Here is a 17,122-nt window from a genome sequence, read left to right on the forward strand (position 1 = left end):
AACAGAACAGAGGAAATCATCAGAAATAGAACAAGAGAAATGGTGAAAAACTTAAAGAAAATTATTGGAAATATAACAGAGGAAATCACCAGAAATAGAAAAAAAGAAATCATAGGATATAACATAAAAGAAATCACAAGGGAAAAAAAAAATGAAAATATAAAAGAATTGCTAGAAATATAAGAAATCAAAGAAATCATAAGAAACAAATAACTGGAAACAGAACAAAGGAAATTTTTAAAAAAATCACATGAAATAGAACAAAACAGGTCAAAGGAAACAGAAGGAAATGGCAGGAAATCATACATTGATGACACAAAAAGCAATGGCAGGAAATTTTTCATTGATAGAAGGATTGGTAGGAACTGTACATAAAGCACAAAATGACAACATAAAAAGTACAAATGCAAACAATAATGATAGACAGAGGAAAGAAATAGAAGAGTATGAAATTATAAAAATAAAAATCCAGAATTAATGTTTAAATTTTGAAATGTCACTATATTCATAATGAACTAAATATGTGCAGTCTGTACCATTAAACTCAAAAATAACTCGAGAACTTCAGTAGTCAGTCAACTTGATTATCTCCAGTTACAAAGAGGAAAGGAAGATAAATGATGAACATTAAGACTGCATTAGTCAGCTTGAGGAGAAGGGAAAAGTGATGGACACAGCTGAATGTCAGCTTCCTAATTGGACAACACAGTCCCAATGATGTACATCTGGCTTAAATTGACTGTTCTCTTAGATCTATCAATTAAAAAAATATTGCACAATGCATATTCTTTTTGACCAGGAATTACATCCTTGTTTAATTCTTTACCCAGTGGTAACAAGCAGGGTTTGCATAGGAAGCATCTTCACAACTATTTATTATAGAGCCTGTTGACTTCACATCAATTTGCTTAGTATCCCATATTGCAAAAACATTATGGGAAGGACCACTACCCAGACCAGTTTCGACCTTTATTGAAGTCTCATCAGTGGTAGGAGGGCAAATCCAGGAAGATACCAATGTTGAATTAATGTAGAGACTTATTTTCCATATACAGGTGGTACATAAAAAGATATATCATCTTATTAAAATATCATAGGGAGATAGATTGAATTAACACTAATTATTTTTATTTTTATAGATCAACATATAATAGTGAAGTCCGGTCTGGAATTGAACTGTAATTTACATTCTCATCCAGCTCTTTATAAAATTCTACATGTTTTTCCCATAAATACATTAGTAGATAGAAATCAAAATTTTCCTGGGATATTGTCTCCACAAAATGATTTATTCACAGGAAAACTCAGTGGTAAGTAAAAATAACTGTTTTTAACCATTCATAAAAATAGTTCTAATTTCTACTTGAACATAACTTTAGCCTCTTTTAGCAGCTAATTTTAACTTTAGATTGGGATCTTATCTCTCTTAGCTAACTTGAATTCCAAATGTTATTTACTATATTTGAAGGATACTCTCCTGTTGAATTCCAGATGTTATTTACCACATTTTAAGGATAAGCTCCTGTTCATGTCTTTCTGTCATATTTTTAAATTTGTTATCCTTTCCTCATGGATAGAACATCAAATTTTAACACAGCATAAAATGAGTGCTTAAGGGTCAAAGGTGTGCTTAAGGGTCAAAGCTGTATAACTGAGAGGAGACCTCCACATAGCCTTTAAAGGAATTCGGAGAACCGACCAGGGCTTCTGACCTAATGTCCAATCCTCACCTTCTCGTGGTGCACCCTGTTGGGTATCTACTTGGATACTGAACGGACAAGGAGGGGCTGGCAATTTGGGATTTAGCCGTCCAAATTGTATTCTTATTGGTTAAACCAAAATATAGAATGATGGTACAACATGACAAAATTTCATGCCGGCTGGGGCGTCGCCCGGTTAAACAAGGCCCCCGTTGTTTTCGCCAGGGAACCAGGGCAAACAGCGAAAAGTCAGCTACTGGAACAAATCTGAAAATAAACCCCAACTCAACATCACCAGAGTTAAAGATCAGTACTATCAACGTAAGAAGCCTGAATGGCAAAGAAATGAAGCTAGCTGAGGAATTAGATAAGTACCAGATCGACATAATAGGGGTGACCGAAACAAAAAAGACCAAAACTGGTGAGATCTTTCTGAGCAATAAATACAAAATGTTATACTCAGGCAATAACAATCAAGGAAAAGAAGGAGTAGCCATAGTATTCAACACAAAATACGAGGCTAATCTTCTTGAATGGCAGTCAGTCTCAAGTAGAGTAATGTGGGCAAATATGAGAATGGGGAACTGGACAATGAGACTCATTTGTGCCTATGGTCCCACAGAAGGTTCTACTAAGGTAGAAGTGGAGGAATTTTTTGAGGCTTTAGAAAAAGCAACTGACACAATGAAAAATGAAAAGTTGGTCCTTGTTGGGGATCTAAATAGCAGAGTAGGAAATGATTGTGAGACATACAAAAATATTTTGGGAAAATTTGGAGAAAAGAGCAAAGCTAATAATAATGGCAAATATCTGTTGGATTTCTGCTCAGGACATGGACTGGTTATTACTAACACCATGTTCCAACATAAAAATGTGCACAAATTCACATGGAGAGAAGAGGCTAGGAATAAGAAAAGTCTCATTGACTATGTTATTGTTGATAGTGATGTTTTCTCGCTGGTGCAGGACACCAGAGTGTACAGAGGATTTGAAATTGGAAGTGATCACTATTTAGTTTTGAGCAGGATAAAATTGAATTTCATATTGAAAAGAATAACATGTAAGAAAGTTTTAAAGCGAATAAAAGTTGAGCAGCTCTCAGATGTGAACTGTAGACTAAAATACACAAAGATTATTGAAGAAAAAACGAAAGAGTTTGAGAACAGGAATCAAACCTTGGATATTCAGTGGCAAACTCTGAAGAAAACATTGATTGATTCTGCCAGAGAGGCATGTGGTGAGGTTGTCTGTAAGGATAAAAAAATCAGAACTCCATGGTGGACACGAGAAGTTAAAGAGGCAGTGAAGGAAAAGAAGAAAGCATACCAAAAGTTCCTGTCAAATAAGTCAGCTTGTGCTCTTAGAGAATATAGAGACAAATGCAAGAATGCTAAACACTGTGTAAAACTAGCTAAACAAAAGTCATGGGAAGACTTTGGCAAGAATATAGAAAATAAATATCAAGAAGGTGGCAAAATATTCTGGAGGTTGTTGAAGAAGCTTAAGAATGGAGGAAAGAGTGCTCTAAAAGGAATTAGAGATGATAAAGGTGACATGAAAACGGGAGAAAAAGATATCCTTGAAGTATGGAGTAATTACTTTGAAAAACTGCTAAATGAAACAAGCAGTGATGACAGCACAGTGATAAAAAACACTGAGCAGGAATGCAGTCAGGAACACATATCCATACTTGAAGTAGAAAAAGCCATCAAAGGCTTGAAATGTGGAAAGGCAGCAGGAGTAGATGATATTCGACCAGAAATGCTGAAGCATGGTGGTATAAGAGTCTTACAGTAGCTGCACTGCATAGTTCAGAAAGCCTGGACAGAGGGACGAATTCCCGATGATTGGAGTAGAGTTCTCATAGTACATATAAAAAGGGAAATAAAATTGCATGTGAGAATTACAGAGGTATTTCCCTACTGAGTGTTCCTGGCAAGATCTATGCAAGTATACTTGAGAAACGGTTGAGAAGAATTGTAGAAGAAAAGCTTGATGAAGAACAAGCTGAATTCAGGCCAAATAGAGGCTGTCAGGATCAGATCTTCACTTTACGACAAATAGTCGAGAAAGCATGGGAATATAACAAAGATCTGTATTTAAGTTTTGTCGATCTGGAAAAGGCATATGACAAGGTGCCAAGAGAGAAGCTATTCAATATGCTGCAGTTATATGGTGTCAATGGGGCATTATATCAAGCAATACTTAGTCTTTATTTGAGTTGTAAGTCAGCAGTTAGAATTGAAGGAAGTACAGGAAGATGGTTTAATGTTAAATCTGGTGTGAGACAAGGATGTACATTGTCCCCTCTGTTATTCATTATCTATATGGATCACATTATGAAGGAAAGTGGTATTAAACATGATATCAAAATTGGAGATGTTAATGTCAGCTCTTTGCTTTATGCGGATGATGTTATACTTCTAAATAAATCCACTACAAGTCTGCAAGATTCTCTGACTAAATTGAATAGCTGTTGTAATAGATATGGTATGAAGGTCAGCAATAAAAAGACAAAGACAATGAAAATAGGCAGAATCATTGAAAATGTCAACTGTGTTGTGAATGGAGAACCTGTGGAACAAGTAAAACATTTCAGCTATTTAGGCACGATTTTTACTGAAGATGGTAAATTAAATATAGAAATAGACAACAGAATCAGCAAAGCTGGTATGGTGGGAAGTCAATTGAATAAATTCATATGGAATAAGAGAGAAATTAGTCAGAACACTAAATTAGCTGTATACAAGACAGTGTTCAAACCAGTTTTAACTTATGGATCTGAGAGCTGGGTCAGAAGTAAAACACTTGACCAAAGACTAGAGACTGCAGATATGAGAGTCCTGAGAAAGATTATAGGTGTGAACAGATGGCATCAATGGCAGTATCATATTAAAATCGAGGGTATTAGGAAAGAACTTGACATTGTCAGCATCCAGGAATGCGTTAGCAGAGCTAATCTCAGGTGGTATGGTCACTTAAACAGAATGGGCGAAGAAAGATTAGCAAAACAAGTGTTCTCTGCCAGGTTGGCAGGAAAACGACCCAGAGGAAGACCAAGATATAGGCGGATTGATACCGTACAAAGTGCTTTAGACGATAGAAATATAAGATCTGATAATGTTGGAGTGTTGACAAGTAACAGACTGATTTGGAGGAAAATTGTAGATAGGAAATTAATAATGATGTAATTTTTTCATGTAGTACTATCATATCCTGTACACCCCATGAGGGTACATGGCAGGAATTTGATGATGATGATGATAAAATGAGTGAACATGAACTGTGTTTGAATTAAGTATTACATAAGTCCTATATTTCAGAGAAACATAAATTGCTCCTGCCTTGCTAGTATGTGGACCTTTCTTTGATCATGATTACACTTTTTTGTCCTTCTAGACATATTTCTGTGAATTTTATATATTTCATCCTGTTGGCTTCTATTTCACACCAGATAGCCTCAATGTACTGCCCTCTGCATCCGTGTCCTCATGATATCGTTTACAAAACCACTTCCCCATCCTGTTCTTCTGGGGTGTTTTCTGAATCATGCTGTTTAATTTAAGCCTCACTTTTGGGGAAGGTGCCAATGGAGTCAAAAGGAACAGGATGGGAGAGGGATTTTGCTAATGATAGCAGAGGAATTAAAGCCAAAAAGAGTAAAAATACATCGTAGGACAGGGATTCAGAGGGCAGTTGATTTGAATCTATCTGGTGTGAAATAGAGGAAATATTATGAGAGAATGTAGATAACGCGTACTTGTAAATTAGCTGCTGATAGATAATTATCTGAGGCAACAAGTAATGAAGGGAGCACAGGGTTCAAGAGTGCTGGGTCTGATAATTGTATCAGAAAACTTAATACTAACAAATATAGCTATACTGTCTCCACTTGGAGAAAGTGATCATGTAGGCTTGACATGGGAGATTGCCAAACATGCAGATTTTCCATTAAGAAGGGATATATGTGGAATTACAAAGCAGGTGATTATGACAAGCTAAGGAGACAACTTTCAGCAGAGCAATGGTATAAGAATTTGGAGGGAAGAGATGTTGTTGGTGCATGGAAGGTAGTTAAGGGATGTTTGAAAAAAGCAATATTAGAATGTATATCCAGAGAAAGAAGGATAAATCAGGTAGACATTATCTTTCTGACTCTGGATGAATAGCCTCATTAGGCAGGAGTTGCACAAAAAGAAAAGGTAGTGGAGGGATTATAAAGAAAAAAGGTGATCAGCAGTATAAGGCACAGACAAGAAGGGTGACTGATATAAGGAAGGCTAAAGCTAAATATAAGAGAATGCTAGCTGATGAGGCCGAAAGAGACCCTAAGAAGTTCTTTCGCTATATGGCAAGTAAGAGGAGGAATGACTATAGGATTACTTTAAAATATGCTGATTTAAAATGGAGGTAACAGAACCAAACCAAATAATTGAATTACTGAGTAAGCATTTTGCTGGGTTGCACCATCTAGATGGTGACATTGCAATGCCAGATGCAACATTGACTGATGGGAGAATGGAGGTTGAAGAAATGGAAGTGCTTAAAATATTGCAGAACCTCAATACGAACACAGCCATGGGATTAGATGGCATATCAGCCCATGTATTATGAGAATGTGCAAATTAGCTCCTTTGACTAAGCTGTTTAATTTAAGCCACAATAGTAGGGAAGTGTCAGTGGAGTGGAAAGAGGGTAAAATAGTTTCATTGCATAAAGGAGGCTCCAAACAGAAGTAGCAAATTATAGGCTGATCAGCATCTCAGGAGTGGTGATTAAGGTTTTGGAGAAATTGGTGAAGGACAGAGTTCAGAATTAGGTGGATAGGAATAGGATACTTTATAAGGGAAAACATTATTTTGTGAACGGTATGTCTTGCCTTAATAAATTGCTTACTTTATATAATCAAGTGACAATGGAGATAGATAAAAAAAAAAAAATGACTACTCAGTGATACTGCTAGACTTTACAAAAACATTTCACATAGAATCTATTGCATAAATTTGCAAAGCGTTATGGATATAAATCTGATGATTTGGATTAGAGGTTGACTAATGGACAGATATCAAAGAGTGGTTTATGGAGGAGAAGGGAAGTGACTATTGATGTACCACAAGACTCATTGTGCTTGGTCTCTATTGTTTAATTTGTATATCAATAATATAGGAAATGATTTGACAGGAAATATTCGGTTATTTGCCAATGAATCTTGACTGGGAAGGGCAATGAAGGTTATGCAGAAATCCTGCAGGAACACTTAAGTAGACTAGAAGTATGGGCGAAGGTAAATAGCTGACAGTTTAATGTGGCCAAGTGTAAGGCGATGCACTTTGGGAATACATCACAAGCTGTGTACTATGTTAATGGAACTGAATTTCAGAAAACTGATGAGGCCAGGGACTTTAGGAAGATGAAGTTTAAAGGGCATATTACAATGGTTGCCAAAACAATACATCAAATTATATAGTTCTTGAAGAACACACTGACAAGAAGGGGTAAGGAAGTTATTGTTCCACTTTATAAGGCATTAATAAGGCCATATCTGGTCACCTGGATTCTTTGGTGGTGGAGAGGATCTGGAGGCAGATTGTTCAGGTCTGTGGACTGCTCCCTATGAGAATAGATTGATGACCTGTAGGCCTCCAAAATTAGCTGATAGATGAAAAAGAGCAGACATGATAGAAACATTTAAGTTATTAAAGGGGTTTTATAAGATTGACACTAAAGACTTTCCAGTACATGACAAGAAGGGAGAGAACAAGGGGTCACCAGTGGAAGGTGTATTAAACTTTGGTTAACAAAGGTGTTAGGACTAGGTTTTTTGATTGGAGACTGATGAATGCATTGCCAGAGGTGGTTGAGGGTACTTCATCAGTGAATGAGTTTAAGCAGAAGTATGATAAGTATTGTGTGAATAATGGCTAGTGTGTGAATAAATGGATCTCCCACGATGAATCTTCTGACTCCATGGAGGTACCTGTATAATAATAATAAACTTGGAGAGGAATAAACTGAGTTCAGGACAAAGATTATTATCAGGATCAGATTTAACACTTTAAGATAGCTAGTTGAGAAATCATAGGAACAAAACAAGGATCCATTTTTCAGTTTGGTTGACCTAGAAAATGCAAATAACAAGGTGCTAAGAGAAAAACTACTCAAAATGCTATAATTTTATGATATAAAAGGGACATTATATTGAGCAGTGCATAGTATATTTGAGTGTAAATCAGTAGTTAGAATTGAAGGAGGTACAGGTTGATGGTTTGATGATAAATCAGGTGTGAGACAAGGGTAAACATTATATCCACTATTATTCATAATTTGTGTGGATCAGTCATGAAGGAAAGTGTATTAAACCTCACATAAAAATTTCAGATGTTAATCTGGATATTTACTTTATGCAGATGATGCTTTGCTGTTAAATAAATCCAGTACAAGTCAGTAAGATTCCCTAACTTAATCAAATAACTGCTGTTAAAAATTAGGTATGAAAATCAGCAATAAAAAAAAACAAAGACAATGAAAATAGGCAACAACAACATTGAAACATCAACTGCATCTAGAATGAAGAACAAAATAAAACATTTCAGATTTTTAGGCACAATTTTCAGTGAAGATGCCAAATTTAACAGGCTTAGCATAGCTTAGCATAGTATATGGTCGGAAGTCGACTGAATAAATTTATATGGAATAAAATATGTGGAATAAAAGAAAAATTACTCAAAACACTATGTAAAACCCAAGGTTTAAACCACTCTTAACTTATAGATCTGAGAACTGAATTAGAAATAAAACACTTCATCAAAGACTGGAGACCACAGATATTAGCATTTCGAGAAAGATTAGGGGAAGCGAACAGATGGAATCAATGGTAGTATAATAATAAAAAATAAGGTTATCAGAGCAGAGTTAACCTCAAGCAGTATTGTCGCTTAAACAGAATGGAAGGGGAAAGATTATTAATATACGTTGTTTTTGTCAAGATAGCAAGATCTAGGTGGCTTGAAAATTTTCCAAAGTAGTACTTTGGAAAACCAAAATATATTATCTGATAGTATTCTAGTTTTGAAAAATAAGAGATTAACTTGGAGGAAAACTGTTGTTAGGAAGTTAATAATGATGTAAAGTTTTTGTGTAATATTATCATAATACCCCCCCCCACACACACAAGGATATATGTCAGGAATTTGATGATGAGGATGATGTTATTAAACGATTCTTACATTGCAAATGACAGATTGATTTATGGATGCTGAAGAAATGTTCCATTATGTGATAAATCAGGAAAGAACAATGGGTCACTCACTCCCTTTAATTTACGTATGAGTTTGGTTTATGAGGGTGGATGACCAAGACTAGTTTAGAGAATGAGCAGCAGTGGTTACCAGAAGTAGTTGTGGAGTCTTTATCACTGATTAAGTTTAAGGAGAATTATTATAGGTATTTTGGGAATAGTGACTAGTTTGGCTTTTATGATGAGTCTTTGAACTTCATAGATATTCCTGTATTTTTTATGTGACTTCCACCCATGAAAGGTTGTAAACCTACAGCACATTAGTACCATGGTTGGACTAAAGATTTTTTTTCTCTTTTTATTGATTTTTATACTTTTTAGTATTTTAAATTCATTTTTTACCTAGGAAAAGAATTTGATTTTTTCTGTTAACATCCAAAGCATTCCTACAGTTAGACTAATTAGCAAGTTTGATGTAAGATTAAACAGTTCACTCGGTTACAAAATACCAAGGCCAGCAAGGTTTAAGACATTAGCATCTCTTGTTTATATCTGTGGCATATTGTAGAGGAGAAGAGGGGAAAAAAGTCTACTTTAACATAAAGATGATGCTAACAAACATCAAAATTTTACATCTGGAGATATGCTGAGTGACCAGAACACTTGTGGATCAATTATCTCATTTAATAGCATGCTCATGTGGATGATAGAATTAAAAATAAGTTAATGTCTAGTCATCTGATCACCAGGATATGTGGCTTACAAAGCCACTGTTTTTCCCCATATCAACATACTCTGTGTTCAAATGACTGTTAGAGCCATTTGTAGGGAAAATATCACCATTCATAGACTGTACAGTTTTAGCTGGTAAATTAAAAGATTATGCCATTTTTGGCTATTACACTGACAAGTTAAATCTCTATTTGCCAGTGTTCCTTTTGAAGAAACTCTGGATTATATAAGTAACTTACTGCTTTCACATGGGGATGATCAGATATTATATGCAAGTGTTATCTTGCTGTTCCTATCATCTCTTACTTTGGCTAACTGGATCACGAAATGATTTATTTAAAATGATTTGATATGAAATGATTTACAACTTTTAATTATACTATATGGTTCAATATATTGATGGCATGTTACTTATTTGAGAGCACTGTATGACTTATAGTCCTATGTACATCATCTGAATAACTTACACTCTTCTGTATCTTTCACTTTGGAAGTTCAAAATAACATTGCACTGCTGGTTTCTAGATTTTGATATGAGTATACTGTTTTAGTCAAGGTTTATTCAACTAATATATAGAAAGCCCACGAACACTTAAAGATACTTATATGCTAGGTCTAATTATCCTTTGAGTCAGAACTGGGCATCTGAACTAAAACAGAGCTAAATTTTAATACAAGATCTCTGTTTTGATGCTGAATTACTTCACTTACGAGGATGGGCTGAAAGGTTCTCGGCCTCAACCATAGATGGCAACACTATTGACAAGATTTTTTTTTTCTAAGTTGGTACATCAGTCATAAGCATCCATGGGAAATTGCAAGTCATTCTATTAAGTAGTTTGTTTTATACAGCTGTCTGAAGCAAAAAGTGTTGTCTGTATCCCTTGAAATGGATAAAATTGAGTATCGTGCAGTTATAAAATTCTTTGTAAAAGAAGGTTTAACACCAAAAGAAATTCATTTAAAGTTCATAGAAGTTTATGGGCACTCTTCTCCTTTGTTTTCAACAATTAAGAAATGGGCTGCTGAGTTTAAATGTAGCCATACCAGCCTTGAAGATGATCCACGTGAAAGACGTCCAAAAAGTGCAACAACACCAAAACTCATTGATCAAGTGCACGATATGTATTGGATGACTGGCGAGTCAAAGTGTGTGAAATTCCTGAGACTAAAGGCATTTCAAAAGAACGTGTAGGATATATTTTGCATGAAGAATTGCAAATGAAAAAAGCTTTGCGCAAGATGGGTGCTTCACTTGCTCACAGCAAATCAAAAATGCACTCACATGAAAATCTCTGAACAGTGCTTGGAGCGTTTTAACAAGAATAAAACTGATTTATTACTATGGATGAGACTTGGATTCACCATTATACACAAGAATCCAAACAGCAGTCAAAACAGTGGACAGAAGCCAGTTGTTCAGCGCACCAACGAAGACAAAGTCTGTTCCATCAGCAGGAAAGATCATGGCATCGGTGTTTTGGGATGCTAAAGTTTATTAATCATCTTAAAAAGCATAAAACTCTAACCGGTGAATGTTATTCTGATCTTTTCACCAGACTAGATGAAAAAATTCGTGAGAAAAGACCTGAATTATCCTTTTCAGGTCTTTTCTTTTCATTTGCAGAAGAAAAAAATCATCCTTCATCAGGACAATGTACTGCCCACAAAGGTGTTTTGACAATGGGAAAATTAAGGGATCTGCACTATGAATTGTTGAAACATTCACCCTATTCCTCAGATTTGGCTCCCTCTGACTTCTGTCTCATCCCAAAACTAAAACTCTTCCTTGCTGTCAGTGTTTTTCTTCAAATCAAGAGGGGTATTTTGCAGATCTTACTGAGAACCACCATAGGGACCGGATAATGGCGCTGGAGCATTGCTAGAATAAATGTATTAGTCTTAAGGAAGATTATGTTGAAAAATAAAACTAATTTTGAAATTATAAATTCATTTTTTCATTGTTAGGTCGAGAACTTTTCAGACTACCCTCCTAAATGAACACTTTTCTATACATTGTTTACCAAAAAGGGTAAGCAGAAAAAATTCTTTTCTACCCACTTCCTAAATGTTGCAAAGATTTCTAGTCTTTGCAACATTTAGAAGATATAGGATCCAAGGATGTGGTTGTCATGTGGCAAAAGTTTATCGACACTTTACAGCAGTACTTTGGAAGTATGACATAAAATCCATCAACCTCATGTGATCGTGACTATGATCTCCAAAAGTTTCCCCACCTTTCGTAAAACATATCATATCAAATTGAATATCATATCAAATCACTTCGCAATATACATTCCGAAGTGATTTGATATGATATTCTGATTTGATATGATATACACATTCCGAAGTGATTTGATATGATTGGAGTCTGAACAAAGCAATATTGCAGTCATATAAAATACTTGATAAGAAGTGCTGTGGTGACATCAATAAATACAGATGGCAAAAATCACATCTCATCATCAAAAATCACATCAACACACTAATTTAAATAAATCCCATGCTAATGAAGTCAACCAGTAAAAAGCCATCATGCCCTTTTACAATGAATGGAAATATAAATTTTTACTGAGCAGTTCTTCTAGTGAAAAAGCTATAGAGAGCTTAACTGTAGCATAACTTAAATTTCAGGTCAATTTGGTCATCCACCTATTGCTAAAGGTGAGTATAATTTCACCAACCAGTAAAGCTACTATAAAGTTTGCCATGCCAGTAGCATAACATGTGATGTGTACTGGTTCCTCAAAAGTAGTTGGTAAGCTGGAATTTGAAACTCTGATTTTTTAAAATTCTTTTGTAATTTAATTTCAAGTCTGTTGTTTTGTATTTAGTTTTGTTGTTTCTTGCTTTTTTATGATTTTCTGTTGAAAACAACAAAAAGATTTTGCTGAATCTGTTGAAATTAGTTGTTTATTAAAGTGATGTGTGATCCAGTATTGGATATGCTGATATAATCTTATTAGCAGAAAATGAAATGACCTACAAAGATTATTAAATACATTCAAGAATGCAGCAGAAAAGAAAAATATGAAGATATCAGCAGAAAAATAACTAAGACAGTGATAGTTAATAAGGAACCCATAAGATGTAAGTTAGAAATCAAAGAAAAAATAATTAGACAAATTAGTAAGATAAAGTATTTAGGAATAGAAATAAACAACTATGGCTTCACATAAAATGAACTACAAGAACAAGCAATAAAAGCTAGTAGAATATCTGGATGTCTTAACAGCCTCAATTCAAATAATAAGAACATCCAGATATTCTACTAGAAAAGATTGTAAAATACCAATTAATGATTGAATTCAAAAATGGAAAGAAGAATGGAAAAAGCATATGAAAAACAGATGGACAAAGAAAGTAAAGAACCAGATACCAAAGGGAAAGAGAAGTAGAGGAAGACCAAAGAGAAGATGGTGGGATTGTCTTGAATGCTACAAGCAGCAAGCTTAATAGCAAAGAAATGATCCAGTGTGGAAGATCTCTTATTAACATTGTCTATTTATTTACAAGCTGTTTTTATTGGTCTTTATCAAATTGGATCAGCTCTTATATTATGTTCCTCTGAAGCACTCTTAACCTGCACCAGACCATCAATATCTTGAATCACCTATGGAGATCTTGTCCTGTCCTTTTTGCTTTACTTTTTTTGCTAATTTTCATCACTCATTATATTTAATGACCATACCATCTTATTTTAGATTAGCTCTCCCTGCATATTCTTGAATATATTAATAATGTCAAGTTCTTTTCTAATATCTTCGTTTTTAACATGATTCTGCCATTAGTGACATCTGTTAATTCCCCTACTTTTTCTCAGAACTCTCATATCTGTGGTCCTGTAGTGATCAGGCTTTATTTCTAACCCATCTCTTACATCCATAAGTTAGATTGTTTTGAAAATTATCTTGCATGCTAATTTAGTATTTTGATTAATTTTTCATGTTTCATATAAATATATTCAGCTAGACTTCCACTGTATTAGCTTTATTGAGTCTGTTATCTATTTCCATATTTAATTTGATTTGTTATCTTCATTAAAAAATTATGCATACGTAGCCAAACTTTTTAACCTCTTCTATAAGTTTAATTCTGAGAATCCTGTTTATCTTCTCATTTTCATTGTGGCTCTAATCTTTTCGTGCTGATTTTCATACCAAATTTGTCATAGTTTTTATTTAATTTAGCTAAAGAATTGAATACTTACTGATATATCAAAGCAATTAGTTAATGTAAAGGATAAATTAAAGATGCCAAGAAATTATATTCTTGGTTTCATCCTTTAAACATGTGTAATGCATAGCATTAGATACATGTCCATAAGGATATGTGTATTGCATTATGGGATATTAAAACAATTGATGCGAAGTCATTAACCTCTATATACAAGTAGCCCAGTCGTGAAGTTACTTCATGCACAAACTTTGTTTACTTACCTTGGATAAAGGATGAAACCAAGAGTATAATTTGTTAGCATATTTAATTTATAGTATAACCAAGTGAAAAAACTTTCAACAACAACAACAAAAAAAATAATAATAAAGGATATGAAAACAGATACATCATAAACGTGTTTTATAATTTCTTAATATATATATATTTTTTCAGGAAGTGATGCTTTATATAAACCACGACTCTGTAAAACTACATCATACATATTGGATAAACTACACATCTTTCTGAAACCATCTGTTGAAATAGTAGAAAAGGCTTTGACAATGATTTTACTTAATGAACATCATTCTAATAATGATGAAATAAACAAGATTAACGAAGTAAGGATTGTGGAAAGACGGCTACAGGTAATTTTTTTTGTTTGTTTGTTTCTCTTCTTTTTTCAAAACAGCTTTCCATCTGATTGTTTTGATAAACTTAACATATTACATTGATGTGTATGTGTTAATTCATACATATATAGTCTGCCCACAGTTGTGAGAACCATATCTGGCAGAGTGACAAGAAGAGTCAATTCATGTTGAAGGGGGAGAAAAGATTTAGGGATGTGCAAATTCATCACCAACAAGCAAAATCACTTGCTTATATGTAAAATTTACCAACTGTTATACAAGCGAAATAGTTACCACTTTAAGAACTAGAATGTTCATAAAAGAAAAGCTAATTTTCTGATGTGCAATAATAAACAAACTCATCCCGTGAAATGGATCAATTACCCTATTATTGAAATGATTCGCCTTCTTCTACTGTGCACAGAAGTGTGACGGTGAAAAACTGTTGGAATTTGCCCATGCTAACAGATTAGTTATTACCATTAAGGACCAACTTTCCCTCTTTCATCTTTCTTCTGTAAGCCATTATTCTGAACTTTCTGACAGAAAACAGTAAATCATTAAAAGAAGACTTCAGCAAATTAGCAGGAGAATGCAACTTCGATCCCAGAAACATGATCAAATGCATCGTTTCAGACCCATAAACAAAAGTAAAGATGAAAAAAACTTTCCATGTCTCCTGAAAGTGACCTGTGACACACCAATAAGCACATCCAAATTAATAACGGTGATAACAACAAGTTAAAGGACACTGGCCATAATCGCACACATGTGCTCAACCTGACTTAACATTTGTCCAGAGGGAACAAAAACACCAACTTTGAAGTCAACTTGAAGAAAAACGCCAAAATGGAGACAACAGTCGGATCATAGACTACAAACAAGCCAAACTGGTGCAAAAATCAAGTCACGCCACTAGTAGCACCAAGGAAACCAGTATGCAGGCACTTCATAGTGAACATGCAAGACCCTTGCAGTCAAATATATGCCTCACAGAATCTTGCATATCCACTTCACCAACATCCGGAGCCTCATCTTCAACCTTAATAGTGTCCACTACCATTTGCAGTCTTCCAAACCCCACTTACTCTTTTTAGCAGCAACTCAAATCCCCCCCCCCCCCTCAGCACTATTCATCTCACTTTTCCAAACTACACACTGTTTAGCTCCTTTTGACCAAGCGTGGCATATGCACATATATCTGCTCTGACATACCCTGACAGAGAGCACCTAACCTAGAATCATCCAACTTTGATCTTCTTTGGTTAAAAATATACCTTCCCCACTTGGTTAAATTCATCTGCTGTCTCTATTGCTCTCCTAATACCACCAACCACTCTGAGTTCCTTCATTTCCTCACGTTAAAAGTTGATTTTTTCCAGTCCCACTCTCCTAACAGTGAAATCATCCTCCTGGGTGATTTTAACGTCCATAACACCAATTAGCTTTCCTTTTCCAGTTGTACAGGTCCTGCTGGAAGAGATGCTGAAACATTTGCCATCACTAATGACCTTACACAAATTGTTCAAAAGCCAACCAGAATCCAGATAACCTGAACCACTCCCCGAATACCCTAGATCTCTTCCTTACCAATGACCCCTCCAAATATGCAGTTAATGTAGTGAGCCCCCTGGGTAATTTTGACCACAACCTAGTGCTCATCTCCTCTTCCATGCAACAATGCTTACGCAGTCACTCCCACACAAGAGTAGTTTGGCATTATAACAGCGCCAATTGGGACAGTCCCCGAAACTACTTTGCTTCATTCCCATGGTTGGATTATTGTTTCCGGTCTTCCAGTCCAAACATATGCATTGAACGTATCACCAAAGTAATCCTCACTGGCATGAAAACATACATTCCCCACACTACTCTGAACTTCCGTTCCCTATCCAAATTCTGGTTCTCCAAAAGATGTGCCAAGGCTGTACAAATGAAAAATCAGGCATACCACAACTGGATCAAAGCAAAAAAAAATCCCATCCTCCTTCAATGCCTATACTGAAATCCAAAACAGATGCACGAAAATTATCAGTGCTTCTAAAACAGAATTTGAACGGGCAAAAAGCAGGAAGCTTGCAGCCTGCCCAATTGGCAGCTGTGGCTTTTGGTCTCTTGCCAAAGCAATTGGTCGTAACTTTTTCCTTACACCATTCTCACCCCTATCATACCCAGATGGCTCTATTGCATCATCACCCAGAGACGAAGCTAATCTCTTGGCTTCACACTTTGTCTCCAATGCACGCATAACTGCCAATGGCAAATGACCCCAGTCGTTCCAACTACCCAATATACAATGCCCCTATATCCTTTTGCCAGAAAGAGATCAGAAACTTATTGTCTAAATTAGACACAAAAAACTCCTGGCCCTGATGTCATTCCTCCAATTGTCCTGAATGTCAGTTGCTCTCTTACTCTACTGGTATATATCCGAAAGCCTGGAAACTGGCCTATATTCAACCCATTCCTAAAAAAAAGGGTGACAAATCACTGCCATCTAACTACCACCCTATCTCACTCACTTCAGTCCTATCCAGAGTGATAGAGAAAACCATCAACTCTCAGCTCCTATTCTATCTTGAAGGTACCCAGCTATTAAACGACCACCAGTACATATTCTGTTGCTGCTGATCAACAGATCTACTATCACTCATCTCTGGATG

At 35.3% G+C, this 17,122-nt stretch overlaps 1 protein-coding gene across 1 annotated transcript in view; it reads left to right on the top strand.

The window, feature by feature from the left end:
- Nucleotides 1–17,122, top strand: part of LOC150100980 (nephrocystin-4-like) — a 173,582-nt gene that overhangs the window by 82,145 nt on the left and 74,315 nt on the right. The window contains exons 5-6 of the mRNA XM_090401950.1: nt 1,140–1,310; nt 14,281–14,474. Of these exons, the coding sequence (XP_090258076.1) occupies nt 1,140–1,310; nt 14,281–14,474 (365 nt within the window). The remainder of the gene's footprint in view (nt 1–1,139; nt 1,311–14,280; nt 14,475–17,122) is intronic.

Source organism: Typopeltis vanoorti, chromosome 12, assembly GCF_054136105.1.
Source record: "Typopeltis vanoorti isolate ZY-2024b chromosome 12, IOZ_Tvanoo_1.0, whole genome shotgun sequence".
Taxonomy (NCBI): domain Eukaryota; kingdom Metazoa; phylum Arthropoda; class Arachnida; order Uropygi; family Thelyphonidae; genus Typopeltis; species Typopeltis vanoorti.